The sequence below is a fragment of the Octopus bimaculoides genome, chromosome 10, assembly GCF_046866305.1.
Source record: "Octopus bimaculoides isolate indiv1 chromosome 10, ASM4686630v1, whole genome shotgun sequence".
Taxonomy (NCBI): Eukaryota; Metazoa; Mollusca; class Cephalopoda; order Octopoda; family Octopodidae; genus Octopus; species Octopus bimaculoides.
In genome coordinates this window covers 4,464,934-4,486,565 of record NC_142937.1, presented here as the reverse complement: position 1 = coordinate 4,486,565, position 21,632 = coordinate 4,464,934, and the positions used below count along the sequence as shown (strand labels likewise).

At 33.1% G+C, this 21,632-nt stretch overlaps 1 protein-coding gene across 50 annotated transcripts in view; it reads left to right on the top strand.

The window, feature by feature from the left end:
* Window positions 1-21,632, top strand: part of LOC106869047 (MAGUK p55 subfamily member 7) — an 850,742-nt gene that overhangs the window by 745,455 nt on the left and 83,655 nt on the right. For all 50 annotated transcript variants that reach the window (XM_089358333.1, XM_089358318.1, XM_089358312.1 and 47 more), the window contains 2 exons: window positions 5,873-5,947; window positions 17,297-17,514. In XM_089358333.1, the coding sequence (XP_089214459.1) occupies window positions 5,873-5,947; window positions 17,297-17,514 (293 nt within the window). The remainder of the gene's footprint in view (window positions 1-5,872; window positions 5,948-17,296; window positions 17,515-21,632) is intronic.

The following is a 21,632-nucleotide window of genomic DNA, read 5'->3' as shown; positions in this document are numbered from 1 at the left end:
TGGACACTAAATGATGATGAGGAGAAGAAGAAGGAGGATTCAGATCATTTGACTATATATTCTTATCTCAGCCTATTGATCTCTGCCTACCTTTAATGGAAAGCTTTTATACCAATCATGGGCAATCTGCAGCCTGTGGAACTTTCTGAATGACACAACTAACAAAAGAATACCTACAACCTTTTTAGTAGGTTAGCCTGCCTAATGATGAACTGTGTTCCATGTAGCCTGCTTCCCAAAAAGTTGCCTGTATTATATAGTCACTTGAATTGCTAGAAATAGCAACCAAATTTCCCCCAAGCCACAGTGAAATTAGAAATATGATAAAGTGTTAACTGATTCGTGAAATGAGATACTTCATTATAATTATATATATTTAATAACTATTGATATAAATAAAGGAGATGCAAATATTATGAAGAACAGTGCAAATATTGTAGAATCTTAGATAACTTGTTCATTAATGTCCAAATATTTCAAAATTAGATCAAGTAACAAATTAACCAAGAATTAAGGTCATCAAGAAGATTTTATGATGTAGGAATATAATACGGTATATTCCACACATGTATTATTGGTGAGCATTGTCTGGTTTCCAAATGGCTGAAAAGAAATAATGAACAAATTCAAGTCCACTCTGTGAGAATAAATAAGGGTTTCAAATTTTGGCACAAGGCCAGCAATTTTAGGAGAGCAGGTAAGTCAATTATATTGACCCTGGTACTCAACTGGTACTTATTTTATTGACTCTGAAAGGATGAAAGGCAAAGTGAACCTTGGTAGAATTTGAACTCAGAACATAAGGACTAGCAAAATGCCACTAAACATTTTGCCTGACATGCTAATGATTCTGCCAGCTCTCCATCTTACTCTATGAGAATAATTAATGACAGAATTATTTACTAATCTTCTGTGCTGCAAAACTTAGTTCTAAAAGATTTATATAATATTGGACAGTTTTGTTTGCAGAAAAACATACCTACATCCAGATTTTTCTCTCTTTAGATCTTTGAAAATCTAGAGATATCGATATTTGTACTAGTATTTGATATCAGTTGATTTTTAATTCAACCGGTGGTCAAATTATATAGAGTAATCTCTTATTTGAATACAGGCTTGGGTTAATGGCAAGAAAGGTGTCCATCGAGCTGTAAAACAATACCTTAGTTATGGGTATTCACCTAACCCATGCTATCATGGAAAATCAGACATTAAACAAATAATATATAAAAATCTAAAAAAATCTCTTTCTGCTCATCAACATAAGTAAAAGTAAAGCTCAAATTCTGTAACTAACTGTGATGGTTCTATGTTTAAATGTAATAATTCATCACCAAAATACACCATAACTAAATCAAATGACAAAAGACATAAATAATAAGTATAAGATAAAGAATTCTAAAATAAAAGTTCTGATCTGTGGACAAAACTAAAAGAGAGGTTAATATCATAGAATCAGGAACAAAAGAGATTTATTTCAAACTGCTATAAAAGAAACACTGTACAATAATCAGAACATTTATTATACTCATCTATTGTTTAAATATTTGAGGTTTTTCAGTGCTAGTATTTCAATTTATTATAAACAATGATAATCAAATAATGATAAAATCAGTCTATTGCACATTTAATATAACTATTGGATGTAATAACTGATCTTCAATTCAGACTTTGTTATGTAACATAGTACCACAAAGAACTATAATATATGCATATTTATTAGTCAAATTTATTCATTAATTATCATTTGGGTAGTTACTACATCATCTGAACATCCTTATCATCAACAGTAGCAACATTTTATGTCCACTTTTCTATGCTGGCATGGGCTAGAGGTTTTTTCTGAGGTAGTGGTTTATAGCTGGATGCTCTTGCTGTCACCAACCCTTTTAATTACTTCTTAGAATGTGTAAGCATATCATGTACCTATTCTAAAAGTTGATGTTTATAGTTTGTACTGTAGTAGCTTAAAAAGCTACACTCCGTGCAGACTTTTAAGCTAGCTCCTGCAAAGGGATAATTGGGCCTGCAGCCTAGAATTCAAGAGAGCAATAATAATAAAGCATTTATTGCTATCCTACCAATATGTTATTTTAAGTTCAGTTTAAATGAAAAACTTATAAGTTCACAAATTTTCAGAGTTCTTTTAAAATTTGAATAGAAGGTATATATACACATATATATATATATATTGTGGTTTTGTGTCTGTGGTTGTCCCCCATCACTGCTTGATAACTGGTTTTGGTGTGTTTACATTCATATAACTTAGCAGTTCGGTAAAGGAGGCTAATAAAAAGAAGTAGCAGGCATAAAAAAAGAAAGAACTGGTGTTGATTTGTTCAATTCAAATTCAAGATGGTGTCCCAGCTTGACCACAGTCTGATGACTGAAAAAGATAAAAGAACCACTAAATTCTTTTGTAAAACTTTAAGCTAAGAGAGGAACTCTTGTATTATGGCACTGAAACCTCTCACAGTCGCTTTATTTCCTAGAAATAGCAACCCAAATGCTTTTAAATCAGATCCCAATGCTGGGTGTTCAAGAACCAAATGAAGGGCAGATTTTCAATCCCAGCATCATCCTGATTCCAAAAAGGTCCAGACATAATTTCACGTTTATTAATATAGATATAATTTTTAATATGGAAATCCTTCAACTTCAGAATGCTGCACCTTTTAAACCATGTTAACCATTCACTTATATTACTTTACGAACAAGTCAGTAATCTCCACTGAAAATAACTTTCATGTACATCCACTTACTTAACTTGCTTGCTCTCAACATTCCTGATATATTTACACCACATGACCATTAATTATGGTTACATGTACAGCATGATATGATATTAATAGACATTTTAGTAGAACATTCTGGTTCTTTCAGAACAAATATCTCCTGCTGTTATTATTTAGAGCCATATCAAAGCAGCAAGCTGGCAGAATCATTAACATACTAGACAAAATGCTTAGGGGTATTTTGTCTGCCACTGGGTGCTGAGTTCAAATTCTGCCAAAGCCATCTTTGCCTTTCATCCTTTTAGGGTCGATAAATTAAGTAATCGACTTAATCCCCCCCCCCCGTCCACCAATTTCAGGTCTTGTGCCTATAGTAGAAAGGATTATTGAGCCATATAAATTAAGTACGAAAGGAGAATTATAAAAGAAGATATTACAGGCAACTTTAATAAGTGTATTTCTATTATTTCTCACCATTGCTTGTTAAAATGGAAACTACACAATTCATGAAAGTGAGATATTGCTCCACACTATTATGAAATAAAATTAGTGTATCTAAGAGATAATAATTGAAAAGATGATTATAATAATAAATAAATTTTTAAAAAATGAAAGTCAATGCTATAAGGCAATTCCATTTAGTCACTAATTATACTGTGAATGTTAGATTGAAAGGATAAATATAAAGAAGACTTAATTATTTCTCAGATATTCTATGGATTGAAGCTACAGAAAGAAATAATAATCAATCTCTTATATATATTTCTGAGGTAATAAATATATAACAGAGATCTTATCTTCTTATTTATGAAATCTCAATTGGTTTATTAGTCTTTTCCTTGACAGAAGGTAATTGTTTCTTATAAAGTAGGCAATAAAATCAAAAGTTTAGGGAAGAAGAAAGAAAGAACTTATGGCTGTCTTACCCAAAGATTTTAGCAATGTAAAATTAACAGGAATGTTTCAAACCAGTAATTGAAAGTTGGTGTTTCTGTTAATTTACTGCAATAACATGTGATGCTATGGAGAAATATCAGTGTAGAAATATGGTTTGGAATTATATTTTGGAAATATTACCAAAGGACGATTCATCTATGGCTATTCCATCTATTGTTCATACATGACATGAGATGTGTATTTATCTTTTTTAAGATAATAGGATATGATTTAAAGAAGATTTGGATGTTATTTCTAGCAAGCTAAAATGACTGTAGATACACATTCCATTAGTTGGTTTGAAGACAGTATCTTTTTAGACTTTTGTATCCAGTTCTTGGTAATAATTTCTGTCAGTTCCCTTCTTGGCTTTTAGCTCAATATATCTAGGTCCCAAAAGGTAGAAACAAGTACCTTCTTTAAAATACAGCTAAAAAAGAATGGGAGGGAAACATGGTAAAAATATAACAAAGGAAACCTAGAACAACTATTACTTCAGCATTCTTAAAGTGATTAGATCAAATATACCATGACAAGTTTGAACACACAACCCACCCATTCAGGACCTTCTTTAAGAAGCTAACTATTCAAACAAGACACTTATGATCCACAGATGATATAGATATTGGCAAACATGAAGTTGGTGACATGCTTTAGAGCTACCACAGTGTATTTAGTACTATGTAGAATATGTAGGTAATGTTCTCTATTAAACATGTAAAATGCAACAAGTGTTTTATATATATACAAATTAGAATGCATAGGAATATAGCAGGTTTATCTGTTTACAACACAGTAGCCATGAGTTTCTTCACTACTATTAGATTATTGCATGATTTCAATATCACAATCTATACATCTTCACCATAATGTGCATTTCTGCACTTATTATAATTTGGAGGTTCAATACAATTATTTTTTTCACTATTAACCCACATTTTTAAAGGTGGGATGAGGTGGGGTGATATTATGATATTTACCACTTCATGAAAGTTTGATCAGTTTAATATCCACTTGTCTTCTGGTGACTTATTTCTGGATGTATACAAGGTACTGGATGTATACAAGGTACTGGATGAGTTATGATCTTTATTTCTAAATTAAGGGACTTGTGTAAATGAGACAGACAATGATGATGATCAGCTGTTTAATCAATCAAAACATATTAATCATCATCATCATTATCATCATCTGTATTCCATGCTGGCATGCATTGAAGGATTTGACACAAATCAACACATCATACAAATTTTTAAATGTTTTCTTTCTCTAAAGATGGGGCTAACATTCATAAAAATCATATCCATATTAACAATACATCCTTTCAGACATTTAAATAGTTTTAATCATGTTTAATATTTACATTTTTTAGAAGCTCAAAGTTTATGTTTGTTAGAGCCTAACTATTGAGTATAGTTTTTGTCAAATCCTTGTGATTGGTCACCTTCTTATTTATATTATTCATATATTTGCATTTACTATGTCAAAATCTGTTGATAAAATTACATATAAAATTACATATCATGGAACAAGAGATGTATTTGATAATCTTTTGATTTTTTTTTTTTTAATTCTACAATATTGGTTTCAGATTTCTGGCACAAGGCCAGTAATTTTGGGAAAGTGGGGAAAAGTCAATTACATCAACCCCAGTGCACAACTGATGCTTATTTTATTGATCTTCGAAAGGCAAGGTTGACCTTGGCAGAATTTAAACTCAGAACACAAAGATAGACAAAATGCCACTGGTGTGCTAACAATTTTACCAATTCATCACATTTGAAAATTCTAAAACATTGAATACATTGTTCATTAATCTTTAAGAAGCCTATTAATTGTTGGAGTTAGTTACAGACTATTGCAAAACTTTAATGTAACTAATATTGGTTTCAAATTTTGGTACAAGGCCAGCAATTTCAGGGTTAAGTCAATTATTTCAACTCCAATGCTCAACTGGCAATTATTTTATCAACCCTGAAAGGATGAAAGGCAAAGTAGACCTCCATGGAATTTGAACTCATAATCTAAAGATAGACAAAATGCTGCTAACAATTCTGCCAGCTCACCACCTTGTTAATGAAATTAATATTAAATATTTGCAGCACAGCAGCAACGTTGTAAAAGCAAACAGATTAAAAGTTTGTTTCATAATAATAATCAGTTCTGTCCTATTACAAGTGATTCTTTCTTTCTCTTTTCAGGCCAAATTCAGTGGACCAGTTACTTTAAAGCTTTTTCCTGCAAATAATGAGAAGGGTTTAACACGAGAGGGCAAGGTAAGTTCCAGTTGCAAAAAAAAACAAAAAACATCTTGTAGAATATTTTCATCTAATTAATGATTAGTTTGATTCATCTGCTTGATTTTCATAAAATTTCAATTGGTAACATCTCTGCTTATCTTCAGGTGGCATATTAGCAATGTCTGAAAAGTGAAAAGTAGAAATTTCTTTCGGTGAAAATTTACATGATTAAAATCAAATACAAGATGAATCTATTAGACATTTTTATCATATCTTTTATCTTTTACTTGTTCCAGTCATTAGACTACAGCCATGCTGGGGCATGACCTTGAAGAATTTTAGTCAAATGAATCAACCCCAGAACTTACCATATTTTTGTTAAGCTATTTTATTGGTCTTTTCTTGGACTATTTCAGTTACAGATATGTAAACACACCAGCATCAGATATGAAGCAGGGGTGTGGGACAAACACTGGTGCCAACACACACACACACACACTAAGGGCTTCTTCCTGCTGACGAGGCTTTGGTCAACTCAAAGCTATAGTAGATTACACATACCCAGGGTATGTTCAGTGGGACTGAAACTGGAACCATGTGGTTGGAAAGCAAACTTCTTACCTTCTTATCATAGGACCACTTTGTTTCATAATTACCATAAACAATTTTTATATATGCAACACAATAGTATTTAAGATCTTTAGTTTATAATTTTTATAGTACTCTTTTTTGTATCAGGACAGTTATCCCACTAGGACAATTACACCCCCATAGGACAATTCTCCCAACTCCCCGAAGGACAATTCTCCCTGACAACAACTACCCCCTAAGACACTTACCCCCTTGGTTAATTACCCCCTTCTCCAGTATATTAAGAAGTTTTAAATCATCATCTGTTGTCCTCAAAGGTAATTGTCTTTGGGGGATTATTATCCATGGGGGGTATGTTTTTATGTGTAATGTATGCAGCTAGTTAAAACCAGTCACTTTAACTTATGTCTTCTTTAGAAGCATTATGAAAAACAGTTAACACTGATAGAATTTTAACTCAAAGTATATCTTATCTGCTCACTTATATATGAAGAGCAACCACAGCTGCTGTGTTTGTAGGTATTGCTTTGAAAAAATACATTTGACTAATTATCTAGTCTCTACTCACTAACATATTACAACTAATAGGAACCAACAAAACACTATATCATCCTAATTCTTCTATAGTTACCACAATAAACCAATAAGGGGAGTCAAAATTGTTCTGTGATTCAGCTCACTGTGAACATATTTCATGTTTGTTAGGCACATAGCCTAGAGGTTAGGGTGTTACACTCATGATCATAAGATAGTGGTTTCAATTCTTTGACTGAGCAAAGCATTGTGTTCTTGAGCAAAACTCTTCATTTCACATTCCTCCACTCCACTCAGCTATAAATGAGTTCCAGTATTAGCTTCGAAGTCAACCTCGTGATGGCCTAATGTCCCATTCAGATGAGACCAGTCAATTATATGCCATGTTAAGCCCCAGCTTTATGATTCTAATTCTATAGGGTTGACAGTGCCAGATTTACTATTGTGCTTAGGTGTGCTTCAGCACAGTGCCTTGTTGACCAGTAGCGGGGTGGTAGGGGCCCATCTTTCTCCCCAACCCCAACCCCAAATTTTAATGATGAATTTCCTGAGCATATATGCCTGACGTTTCAAATCAAGGGTCTCATAACTTAACTAGCACAGGGCTTTATTTGTTCTAAATCCTGCACTGTGGGTTGAGCACTATTGAGTTGGCTTATAATATTGTTTTGATCCAAACATTTATTCAGAAAACTATATTTTATCAGTACGATAATTTAAGTATAGTAAAAAATAAAATGTAAGCTCTAAAAAATTTTTAAGTCTACAATCCATTTTTTATTACCAGTCGACATTGATTATTTCACTGCTCTGGATTTGTAATGGACTTTGGACCACAATTCACATTTCTTGCTCAAACTAATATCATTAGGAAACTTATCTCCAACTGAACATGCTGCGAACTATGAAAGTCAGCCAGAAGATACAAACATTACTAAGACTGAAAGTAGTGGGAATATTAATTACTGATGCAATTAACACTGATATTGTTTGCCAAAGTTCTTCTACAATCTCCTTTTGTGCCTCTGTGATATTGATGACTGTTCCAAGAAGTTATATTTCTGTTGCTGCTGTTGTTGTAGTAAAATATGACTGTAACTTTGCACATGTTTACAAATTAGTTTTGGTTTTCTGAAAGGACTCTCTCAGGTGAAGTAATCTTACACAAATAATCATTTTCTTTTCTTAATTACTGAGAGATTAATTAACATAGCAAATGTTTAGAAACTGAAAAGGCAGATGGCTGCACTTGTGTGGAAATGTGATAGAGATGGCGCCCCAGTTACATGAAAAGTATTGTATGCTGACAAAAGAAGTTACCTATGGCAGAGGAAGACCAAATAACACATGAAAGAACTGGTTAGGAAATAGGTTGAGGGTGGGAGAGCCATAACTTAAATGCCTCATTTGATGACATACTGGGAAAGAGAGACACGCTTTTATGAAAGCAGACAATCAAATTTTTGAATCATAATCTCTTTCTAACTAGTAATGTTCGGTGTGTGCTTATACACACACACACAAACACACAAGTGCATGCACATGTGTGTGTGTGTACTAAAACAGAAAGCTATAATCGTCATTAAATATGACTGAGGGTGTTAAAAACACCGACATTGCTAGAAATAAGAGCTAAACGTCTCTAATGCTGCAGTCAAAGCACATAATTGTACGTGTGTGGCTGATGCTAGTGGCTCATGAAAAGCACCTTTCAAGTGTCAGGCCTGACAGAGGCAATGCTGAATAACTGAGACCCTTGGCATAATGTTGTACTTGAGAAGAAGACCCATTAAACCAAGTAAAACAAAAGCCATAGCAAATACTGGTGTCATGCAAATGACACCCATGTCAGTGGCATGTAAAAGCAGCCGTTGCACTCTCAGAATGGTCAGTGTTGGGAAGAGCATCCAGCCATAGAAACCATGCACAATCAGACTGGAGTTTGGTGCAGCCTTCCAGCTTACCAGCCCTGGTTAAACCATCCAACCCATGCCAGCATGGACAATGGACGTTAAATGTTGATGATGATGATGATGATGAATAAATAAATATACATATTTATTTATTATATGTACTGTGTGTATATATATATATATATATATATATATACATATTGATATGTATACATATATATAATGTGTATATGTATAATGTATGTATAGTTGCATGTGGGGGGGGGGGTGCACTCACACATGCAAGTGGGTGTACAAATGAGAGAAAATGTACTTATTACATATAGTAGAATTTATTTATTCAGAAGGAGCTGATGATTCACTCTGTCATTGAAGCAACAGAAAGGAAAATCTTTTTATTGCTTGAATGATTGTAATGCAGCAAGAGTCTCTGAACTGCAATGCTATGAATCTTCAGTTTCTTCTAAAGATATATAAATATATGTCTCTGTGTCTTAATGTTTGCTTGTATGTAGAGTTATACATAAAAGCAGTTGAATATTAATTGAAGGATTACTCAATGTGTTTAAGTAGAATATCGTTCTTATTTTTACAAGGAAAAGGTTGACAGTGATCTCAAAGTTTTGGCTATATAAAATAAAATGAAACCTAATTAATAAATATAAACTGACATTTGTGATTGTTGCTAAAAGCTACCAAATATTGTGTAAGTTTGCCATTAGAGCTATACATGTATAACTCTAAGAAATATCAAAGGTATCACTTGATAAACATTAATATGTATTGAAAATATAAAAATATTTTAACCATTAATTAAAAAAAGAAAATACTTGAAATAGCGAGCAGACATTTGCTGAATATGTGTACATTACTTTGATGTTGGTAGCATCAATAATATCACTTTTCAAATATAATATTCCTGTTCCAGAACAGGAAAGTTGTTATGCCACCATAACTCATTTCAAAACTGGGAATGGCCTATCATAATCATAAAAATAATGCCAGCAGTCAAAGCAAAAGCAGGTTTTTTGTTTTGTTTATTTGTTTTTTAGTTAATACTTTCCATTCTGTTTTCTATTTTATGTTTTGACACGAGTTAGACATTCTACAGACTCAAACATTTATTTGCATTTATTGAATGTTTTTAATACTAGATATAACCTTGCAATTAACCCTTCTCCCTCATAAAATGTAAAAAAATGAGCAAATATTTTCTGTTTAGGTTAAACTGTCACTTAGTAAAGTAAAATAACTTTCAGAAGGCCATATAAGAGAACTACTGAATTAAACATTGATAAACTGGTATAGATAAAATTAGCATTTTATAAGGACAACATTAATTCTCTTACTTGACCAAACTGATTAACTCTGCCAACTTCAATGTTAAACTTCACCAAAGACCCTTGTTTTCTTGTTCCTGCTGTATATGCTGAGGGACTGTTGAAGAGGTTGTGCCTGTTAAAAATAGCTATTAGAATATAATATTTTAAAACTTACACATTCAAGTTGGGGAAAATTCAATATTTCAAAAGTCAATTTGTTTACTTGCATAGAAATATTTTGCGGAAGATTAGAATAGTTTATCAAATATTTACAACATGAAATAAATTTCCTCTGTATAGCATTAGCCATTTTAATGCCACTCTTATCTTCATTTTCATTAAAATAATTGCTATTTTACTTTTAACTTTGCTGTATTCATGAAGTTATTGTGAATTTAAAATAACTGAAAATAATCAATATTTATTGAATTTAACAGCATGTTAAATGATCTAACATCCATAATAAACTTCCTTTAGTCATAACTGACAATATATGTTTGCCTTGAAACTGCATTGTTGTAACTGGAAAGGTAGTTTATCTTTCAATGGCTGTATATGAAAGAACTACTATTGCCCATGTACTGTAGAATTTTGTGCCACATTTATTTCTTGTGTTCCAAGTCCTAATTTTCTGTTCTTTGGCCTCCTTCTTCATTGTTCAAATCCCAATAGATATGATTTTATACATTTTTTTATGGCTTAGTCAGAGGAACAAGGAAACACTAATGGTATTTGCAGAGCCTCCAAGACTTGTAGGAATAAAAGTAAGAAGGAGGAAAGACTTAGAATTTGCCACAGAGGAAAACAGCATGTCAAGATACTGAGTTATTCTTACTTAGACCAGAAACCTGGTCTAAACTGTTGCAATGGAGTAGGCTCTGCTATAAACATCAAAAAGCCTGGTGGTGATGTTAGCTAATAATTTTCAGTCAGTTTTCAACTATCATTAAAGCACTATCAAATCATGTTTTATTGGTGATCTATTAATCAATCCGATCTTTTCCTAGTTCTGAGTTAAGAAAATGCATTGAGAAAGCAATCATTCTGTTGCTAGGTAGAAAATTCTATGGTATTAGAATTCTGTGTACATAGTAGATTTGTTAGCTTATAAAGGGGCCCCATTTAGTATTCTGTCACACCAATCTCAAGAATTTGTTTTAACACAAGTGCTAACAACTCCCTTTCTCTTGCTTTATGCGTCATGTCTACAGGCATCAGCAGTCATGGACCACCAAGCCAAAGTCCGAAGATTCATAACTTTTTTTGGAAAAGATACGGCCTTGATTTCCCATTACCTTATCTAGAGTTTACTTTGGCAACCACCTGCTATCCAGAACTTACCCTTAAAGTACAGGGCTTATGTAATCCTTAGGCAAGAGGACTGGTTTTGCATAACATCAAGCTATGTCCACTTATTGGTGGGCCTGTATAACATATATCTAGAGACTGACTCCTCTGAGTACTATATGCCTTAGCCACAGGGTCATCTTCAACTGTTTGACACATAACTGGGACTGATGAACAGAAAGAACTGCCCTCCCTGACCAGATGAACCAGGGAATGGTAAAGACTTAGGGCTGACTCCATGCTCCTCAAAACTCCTGAGCTAAAACCTCAGATACAGTTTAACATGTTGTATAGGATAGCTTGCTACTGTGTTTCTTTTTATGCTTTGCATATGTTGTATTTACCTTACCATCTTACATACAATAGTGGGTGTGCATGCTTTATACATGACTTTTTCTTCCGATCTGTAAGAATTTTAGCTCCTTAACATGTACAAAACATCTTTTTTGTCTCATATACTTGTTGACTTCAACACTCAGTTATATATTCATTGTCACTCAATGATTAAATTCAGTGAATGTACCTCCAAGAAAGCAACACCTTTTGTCTTTGTTCCTATTATTAGACCTGTATGCTAATATTGTTGTCACTTATAGTGGCAAGTTGGTAGGTTTGTTAGCATGCCAGTCAAAATGTTTACTGGCATTTCATCTGTCTTTACATTCTGAGTTAAAATTCTGTCACAGCCAACTTTTCTTTTCGTCCTTTCAGGATCAGTAAAATAAGTGGGGTCAATGCAATTGACTTACTCCCTCTCCAACCCCTGAAAATGCTGGTCTTGTGCCAAAATTTGAAACCAATATTTTTAGAGAACTTTAGCCTTAGATATTTCCCTTGTGACTTTCTGTCAGTAAAATCTGTGGCTTGTGTCTGTTATCTAGTTGATAAAATCATGTTTTATCTCAACTTCCATGGAGTTGAGATTATCTCTACTAATTTGACAATAATTACGCCAGTTTTATAGCATCCTTTCAAATATATCATCTTTGCTCAAGTAATAAATCTTTATAGCATGCCCAGCTTTCTTTTTACCTTCATTTAGTGACATCTGAGCTTCAAACAACTAAAAGCTGAACTAGCAAGAGTCATTTGATCTGCTAGAAAGAGGAGAAAGAGCAGCTAATTCTACTTCTGACATCACCATTCTGTCTTGGAAAAAAAAAGGACATAAAAGATAACACAGCCAGTGGAACAGGATAGTCAGTGTTTGTAAGCCCATGATCATAGATCTGCTTAATCATAGCCAACTTGAAATTAACTCTTTAGCATTTAAAAAACTGGCCATATCCAGCCCAAATATTTTTCCTGTTTTATGTTCAAAGTGGCCAGATTTGGCCTCTCACACCTACCTGACATTATCTTTTTAAACATACACAGTCACATCATTGAACTCTGTATATTCACACAGCTTCCATCACATAGAATAGGCAGATTATGGACAGTTTATTGGTTTTATCCCCTCTTTTCTTCATAATTGGAGTGGATAGTATGTTTTGGGGGTAGTTGCTGCTTAATAGATTATTACTGAGCTTGATCATTTCTATTAAGCAACAACTACTCTCAAAACATACTCTCCACTCCAATTATGAAGAAAAGAGGGGATGAAACCAATAAACTGTCTACATTCTGTCTACCCTATGTGAAAGGCCTCTCTGAAAAAATACAAAAGACATGCAGCCCATATGACATCAGGACTGTATTCAAGAGTAATACAACACTTTGCAAATATCTCCTTTGCGTAAAACCACCAATAGAAGAGAATATGACCAAAAACTGCATGTACTCCATCCCATGCAGCTGTGGTAGGTTATACAAAGGTGAAACATGCCGCCCCACCAAAATGCACATCGCAAAGCTGTGACATGAGGAGATATTGATAAATTGGGTATAGCTGATCATGTATGGCAAAATGGAGACCACCTCCCCCTGTGGGATGAAGTTAAAATAATAGACAGAGAACACCACTGGAAAATACGAAAACTAGGACACAACAACCTCCTAAGCAGACCGAGTGCAGATATGAATAGCATATGGGAACCGGTATTAAGGAAGGATAAGAAAATGTTAGAGTTATAAGCCCTACAATTCACTCTATAATTGCCCACGGGCATATGGTGTAGTGGTTAAGAACGTGGGCTACTAACCCCAAGATTCCGAGTTCAATTCCAGGCAGTGACCTGAATATACATATATAGATACACACATGTATATATGCATATAATAATAATAACATCAAAAAATACCTTAGGAATATCCCCAAGACATTTGATGAAGGCTGGGGGGTATAGCAGCCAAAACTTGTCAACAACAAAGATGAGGACAAATATATCTGTCAAATGTAAATAATGATTCTGTCATTTCTAATAGATCAGCCAGCCACAAAGAAACTTCCTTGTTGTATACTAGTTACCTCTGCTTAGCTCCAGATTTACTATCAAAGGCATCCCAGTTAAAACTATACTGACCTTTTAAAGTTATACTGGATTATATTATGATCTGTGTCTATATTGAATATATGATGTAAAGATGATTTGGCTATAGTTGTCATCAGGTAAAGCAAACCTGTAGAATCTTCCTACTTGGCTCAAAACATCAAAATATCACTGGCAGTGCTGGGATCCAAACCCATGGTTCCAAGCTGCAATTTCTTGCCAATCAACTGACCATGTAGAGACTCTCTCATTGAAAATTGGTTAAATTTGTTGATAATCAGCTTAATGTTTCTATGATAATAGCTAAAAGTATAGATTCTCATAGACCCATTTATATTACAATTTATGTTGAATGAATAGCTTTGAAAAAAATGTTTGAATGAAAACTTCCTGTAATTAAAAAAGAAATATTTATCTAATATTTACTTCCATAACATTACACTAATTCAATTTATACTGATTTCACCAAATGTAAACTTATCATAGAATATTTTCCATTATTGGATTTAAATAATGATTTTATTATGATGGTGGGAAACAGAGAAGTATATATGTGTTTATATATATACATATATATATATATATACATATATATATATATATACATATATATATATATATACATATATATATGTATGCATATATATATTTATATGTATACATATTTATATATATATCTTTATATATACATACATATATATAATATGTATGTGTGTGTGATTGTATGAGAGAGACAAAAAGAATATGTTTTTAATGGTAATTGATGCAGATTTAATGTCTCAATTTATATAGAGGTAATAAATTTTGCAAGTTCATATTAAAAAAAACAAAAACAAATTCATACAGTATTTTAGTAGCTAATAAAATTAGCACATGACTTGATAACAAATTCTTTTATTTGATAGAAGAGGGGAGTGCTGAGTAATTTTTGCCGTTTTTTTTTTTTTGCTTTGTGTTTTTTTTTTTATTTATTATGCTTTATTTTCAAAACATCTTTATTAAAATTGTTAGTACTTCCAATTGAGATATTCATAAAAAGTATTGATATCCTGTCTAAAGTTGTTATTTATTTTGAATTAAACGCCCTGTTGCAAAATGAAACTACTGTATATCCAGTTATTGTTGCTTAGTCCCGGATCAACTGCAGTTAAGCAGACCTGTGATCAAAGGCATTTCATCTGTTACTATATGTATCTTATTACCTCATAACTTTGGTATATCCTAAACAACTTTGTTCAACGTGTTCTTCTCTTTTTAAAAATGCTATTTAAACTGGCCATATCTGACCCAAATAATATACCTGTTTTATGTTCAAATTGGCCATATTAAGCCTCTCACACCAGCCCTACAATGTCATTTTAAAAATAAATGCGTACATCATTGAAACCTCAAAGCTACATGGTACTACATGAGTAATTCAAAATAATGAAAATAAATAAACATTACTGTTGGCAGCATAATCTGAATGGTAGGGTAAGAAAAATTTGGTTGCTAATACTCATAAGTCAAATGACTACATAGATGTTCTTTCTTTGGCTAATGTCTAACATAATATTCCAACTAAGTAAAGAAAAGGAAATAATCATTTTAATCTAAGGACACACAATATATTTGCTGCATATTTTGATCCTATGTTAGTTGCCATATTTCTGTTGGGAAACACAACTTTTGTTTCAATTAATTTGAAAAATGAAGAATTTAGTAAAATAACTGCCATTATTAAACTGATATTCAAGGCGGCGAGCTGGCGGAATCATTAGCATGCTGGATGAAATGCTTAGCAGTATTTCACCCATTGCTACATTCTGAGTTCAAATTCCACCAAGGTCAGCTTTGCCTTTCATCCTTTCAGAGTCGATAAATTAAGTACCAGATGCATACTGGGGTCGAGCTAATTGACTGGCCCCCTCCCACAAAATTTCAGGCCTTGTGCCAATAGTAGAAAGGATTGTTAAACTGGTATTTAAGGTGGTGAGCTGGCAGAGTTATTAGCATGCCAGGCAAAATGCCTAACAACTTTTCATCCATCTGTACTTTCTGAGTTCAAATTCTGCTGAGTTTGACTTTGCCCTTCATCCCTTCAGGGTTAATAAAATTAGTACCTGTTGAGCACTCAGGTCAATGTAAACGATTTACCCACTGCCACGAACTTGCTGGCCTTGTGCCAAAATTTAAAACCATTATTAAACTGGTGCTTGAAACATGAATAAGATGTTGATGGAAGGTTTTTATTTAGATCACTTTGAAACAGGAAGTTTGCATCATAGAACCAAGGGAGGTCTAAGGTGGGTTGTAAGAAGTTTGTTTCAGGTTCATATGACTCCTGGCTTGGACCTACCATGTGGCATCTTGGGCATGTCTATTTTACCATTGCATTTTTCAATAGCTGGATTGATTTAACATGTTCTAAGACATTAGCTTTAATCTTTTGCTTGGTTTTAACTCCACCACTGGCCTATGGAGTACCTTTCACTGTTCAATTTCTTGTAAGCATTCAGAACAGATCTCTGATGAGCTGCAACAACCTGTAAATCATGGTTTCTTCTTCTCTTTGTACCAACAGTCTCAGAAAAAAGTCATGGGCACTGTCCCTCTACTGCTTACTAAATCATTAAAAAAAAATGATCATTCTTTTTTTAATGAATTAGTGAGGATGGTCATATTTTGCCAATTAAACATATGCACTATATATTTAGTCTTCACTTCAACTTTATTAGTATCATTTTATTTTCTTTGTTAAAACTCTCTTTTTTCATACATCTTGTGACCTCTTCAATGACTTTTAATCCCATGTGTCTTTTCTTGTTCTGCTTGAGACACATGGGATAAAGAGTCACTGAAGAGGTCGCAGGATGTGTGACAAAAGAGTTTTGATAAAGAAAGTAAAATAATGATAATAAAGCTGAAGTGAAGACCAAACATATTATGCATGTGTGTTTGATTGGTAAAATATGACCATCATCAAATATAACAATATATTTTTCAACACACAATTTCACATCAAGAATCTTGCAAAACAAATACATAAACAAAAAATATTCGACATTCTCTAGAAAAAAGGGAATCAATTTTGGGTCTGTTTTGCTCAATATGATAGAAATAGATGTTGCCTTTATTTTCATCTATAAGTTCAAAATCCAACAAAATCTAATTTCTTGTTAGATTTAAATAAAATTATTTGGCTTATTCCAGTAAAGTGTGATTAAAAGCTTAATTGATCCGTGATTATTCCGTTTTATTTTTCAGCCATATTATCGTTCAACTCAAATAAGACTTCGAGCTCTATTTGATTATGATCCCTTTGATGACCCCATTATTCCTTGCCCAGAAGCAGGTCTTCCTTTCCAGAAGGGAGATGTTCTTCAGATTGTTAGTCAAGAAGATCCACTTTGGTGGCAGGCACGTAAAGAAGGAGATAGCAATCTCCGAGCTGGACTTATTCCTGGAAAACAGTTACAAGAAAGGTAAAAAAAATTAATTTATATAATGAACTAATAAAATGTTGGTGTAGATTTAATCAAATACTTTGTGTGGGGTTTGGTGGGTAACATACAGTTGAAATGATGCTGACAAGAGGCAATGTTGTCTATCAAGGAGTACACAGTTTGCAAGTTAAAAGAAGCAGATTCCACTGTAGTCGAAATAGAAGACAGACAAAGGGAAAAGTGCATTAGTATGCTTGTGGTTGTAATGTAAGTAATGTGTGAAGGCATGTGGCTTCGTGGTTAGGGTATTAAGCTCACAATCATAGGGCCACGAGTTTGATTGCTGGCAGTACATTGTGTCCTTGAGCAAGACACTTTACTGTGTGGTTATGTGATTATGTTATTATATGAATATATGTATATTTGCAAAATTAATTCTTCCTGGAAACTGAAGTCTCTTGAATTCAAAGGGCATGTCTGCTGGAATCACTGGAATTCTTGGAATAAACACATTTTCTTCCTTTCGTTGTCCAGTGAGGATTGTTGCTTCCAAAAGGTGTGGATGTGTTTGCTTGACAATCAGTCCTGATCCATTGCACAGCTTTAGCAGATCCAGATTTCTCAAAAGCATGACTGGAACACCTTTCTTCAATTTCAGTTTGTAAGAAGGCATTCCAGGCGGATCCAAAGAGTTAAGAAACTCAGTAGGATAATTCACAGCATCATTGGGGTCCACAACAGTATCAACTGAGAAACAATTTTTTTCTTCAGTATGGATTGATTGCATAAGTTTCCAATTAACAACCTGGACAGTTTCATTCTTTGGTGCAAGTATGGCTCTTTCACAAAGCCAATCATGATCTTGAAAATTATGTTCAATGTTTAGGTAAACCTTGGTAATCAACTTTTCTACAGTTTTAACCAAAATGCCTCAGCCATTTGGAAGAGTGATGTCTCCATTACTGTCTTGCTGAATGCTTCCATTTCCCTGATCCAGTAGCTGAGCTGCAAATCTTCCAGCAGCCAAACCTCTGAATAAACTGACTCTGCCAAAAGTCCAATCAGGCTGGAAGTCCAATCTGGTCAAAAGTCCAATTTGGATAGAAGTCTGATTTTGGCCAAAAGTTAGAGATCTTCAATATTTCTCACTCAAGTTTTTCAAAATCTCTCACTCTAACTTGGGTCTAGTTTTAAGTGAACTGAATTGAAAATACTTTTTATATCCACACAAAGTTTAGGTACTACTTTAAATTCAGTTTAAATGAAAAACTTGTAAGTTTACAAATTTTTGAAGTTCTTTTAAAATTTGAATTTTCAACTGTTAACATATAACAAATCTCACCTGATCCCAATGCTGGATGTTTTGGAACCAAATGAAGGACAGATTTTCAATACTGGGATCATCCTGATTCCAAAAAGGTATAATATGTCTATGTAGAGCAAAAGCTGACTGAGATACAGGGATTATGGAAGGATGGACTGACAGAATCTCGTATTTATAATGATATAGATATATATATAGACTAAATACTTCTGGGCTGGTGACAGTGAAGAATTTCCTCCAAGTGTTGTAGTACAGCAATAGAAAAGCTAGCTGCAACAGAACCACATAGAATTTGGACTGTAATAGGTGTGACGGTACATCTAATAATGGTTGAACAACTTTGGATAGAGCAAGAGACAGCAGATGGATTTAGAAGAACAGAGAAGACTTCAGTATAATATATGAAAGTTATTATTGCTGATCTCCAGATCAGATTGCTGTGTTGAGGAATATGGAGTATACATAAGCACTTACACCGCATTTAGGAAAGTACTTGATATATGATGTGTAATATAGACAGCAGATATGGATTTACAGATTTGGAATGAGAGATTAAACTTTTGAGGAATAGTAGACATGGCTTGTATTAGTAAATGGTGAGCCAAAGTTGGGCCAAAGTGTACAGATATTTATAAGGACAAATTTTCCAATGGATCCTTTTATATATTTTTTATTTGATTTCATCAGTATTTTTTTTTCTTTTTGTGATTCAAATCCATTTCATTTATCACATTTTAACATTTCATTCATTGATGAAGGTGATAAATAAATAATCCCTCAGGTAGTTAAATCTTAGTTTAAAACGTTAGGAATCTATATTGTTCAGAAAAGTGTCTGGAGGATGATGGACTTTGGGAAAATTCATTTCAGAAGTTGTTATATTATAAGGAAATTTTAGACAACAATGAACTGAACACATACAAAGTATCACTAAATAGCAGACATTAAAATGTATGCTGAAGAAGAGAATTAATATTACTAAAACAAGGGAATATAAGTTAGCACATCCAGCCTAACTTGGATGTATTGTTTATAATGCCTTAGACTGCAGTAAACGTCCTGATAAATCATCACAGGTAGACAACAAATGCTAAAAAGCACAGATAATATCAATTGATATTTCATCAGCACCAACAGATGACACTGTTGTATCATGTGATTTCACCATATTTCAGATCACGATTCGATGTTTGGCTGTCTGTTACTGATTATTCTAAATACTATGAAAGCATGTGATACAACAATACCAGCTGCCAGTACTGGTGAAATATCAGCACTTGTCGTCTGCACAAGATGATTTCTCAGAATATTCACTGCAGTCTAACACATCCGGGTTAGGTTTGATGTGTTGATCAATATTTGTCACAAAGGCTGCTTCTGTTACTAATTGCTAATTTATATAGAACCTGCTCGCTTTTTGTGAGGAGACATAATTCTTGTGTATATTACCAATCATCTCTGATAAAGACCACTGTCTCATAATACTGGACTGATAATACTGTAACAGAGGCAGAAACATCTTATAAAGTTAGAATTGAATTATCCATACCAGTATAGTAAATATTATAATGATCCAGTCCTTCATGAGAAGATATGTACTTAAAATAACATCAACTATGCATGGTAGGAAACTGTTTTTGCTACCAGTTTGTCCTTATGTCTTTTGGTCTGGTATACTAGGCTTGGTATGTATCCACTAAAAATGTTATTTTTCTACACCAGCCAGTACGTAGTCTTGTATATTTATTTAGTAATTCTCACATTACTACTTCAGCAAGTACAATGAACTTTATGCTTTACCTTTGAGGTTATAATAAAGCTGAAATATTCCAGAGTTGTCTCCTGTATTTGCTGAAATAATTAAAATATTTGTCATTGACTTATATTGTTTGATACTTGCCACATAATTATTTCCAATTAGCTTTTTAATTCACACTGCATTAAATATGTTCAGACTAACTGAAGAAAGGTTATATTTGGTTTCACATTCAATAAAATAAACGAGGGAAGCTTTAGTTTTTGCTGTTATTGCTGTTATTAGCAGTTTGAGAAAGTAATTTAGCTGTTTCTTCCCATCTTATTTTGTTCAGCTTGCTTTTATTGTAGTCAATGTTGTTGAGATGTAATTAAAACAGCTGTAACATTCAAATAAAAAAAAATCTTTTCAGAATTTAAGGAAGAATTGACACAGGATATAAATTTTACCTTATCTTCTTCCTTTTTCTTTTGTTTACTGCTTTTTTAAGGCTATTTTTAAAACTGCAGGCGAATTTGAGATGAGGGTTTGTAAACAACTCTTAAAAACAATGTAACATTGAAAGAAATACTGAAACCTATAATTTCACCTTTTAAAGTTCTCCTAATTGCTTAATGTTAGGAATGGTTTGCAGATAATTACCAATACAAAAATTCTATAACTAGGTCATATTTATTAAAAGTATTTGTTAGTGTTAATTTTCCAATAATTTCCAATCAACTTATTCATTATGTTTCTGTATTGCTTTTATATCCACTTTTACATAAATTACACAAGAAGAAAAAGATACCAAAATTGAAAATTATGATAATTATATAGTACAAAATTATAAAAATGAAATGGGTTGCCTTTAAAAATTTGTAACATTTCCCAAAACATTTAAATGTATTCTTTGCAAAATGAAAGCTATAATCAAATACTAAAGTGAAATCTATAAAAAAAATTATGGTTTTTTTTCTTTATGTGATGCATGGAAGGGTGGGTAGGAGGTGGTGTACATAACTAATTCAGCTAACCAAGCTGCAGAAGAGGAAAACTTGAGACAATCACCATATCTAAAAATGCATTTGAAAGGTT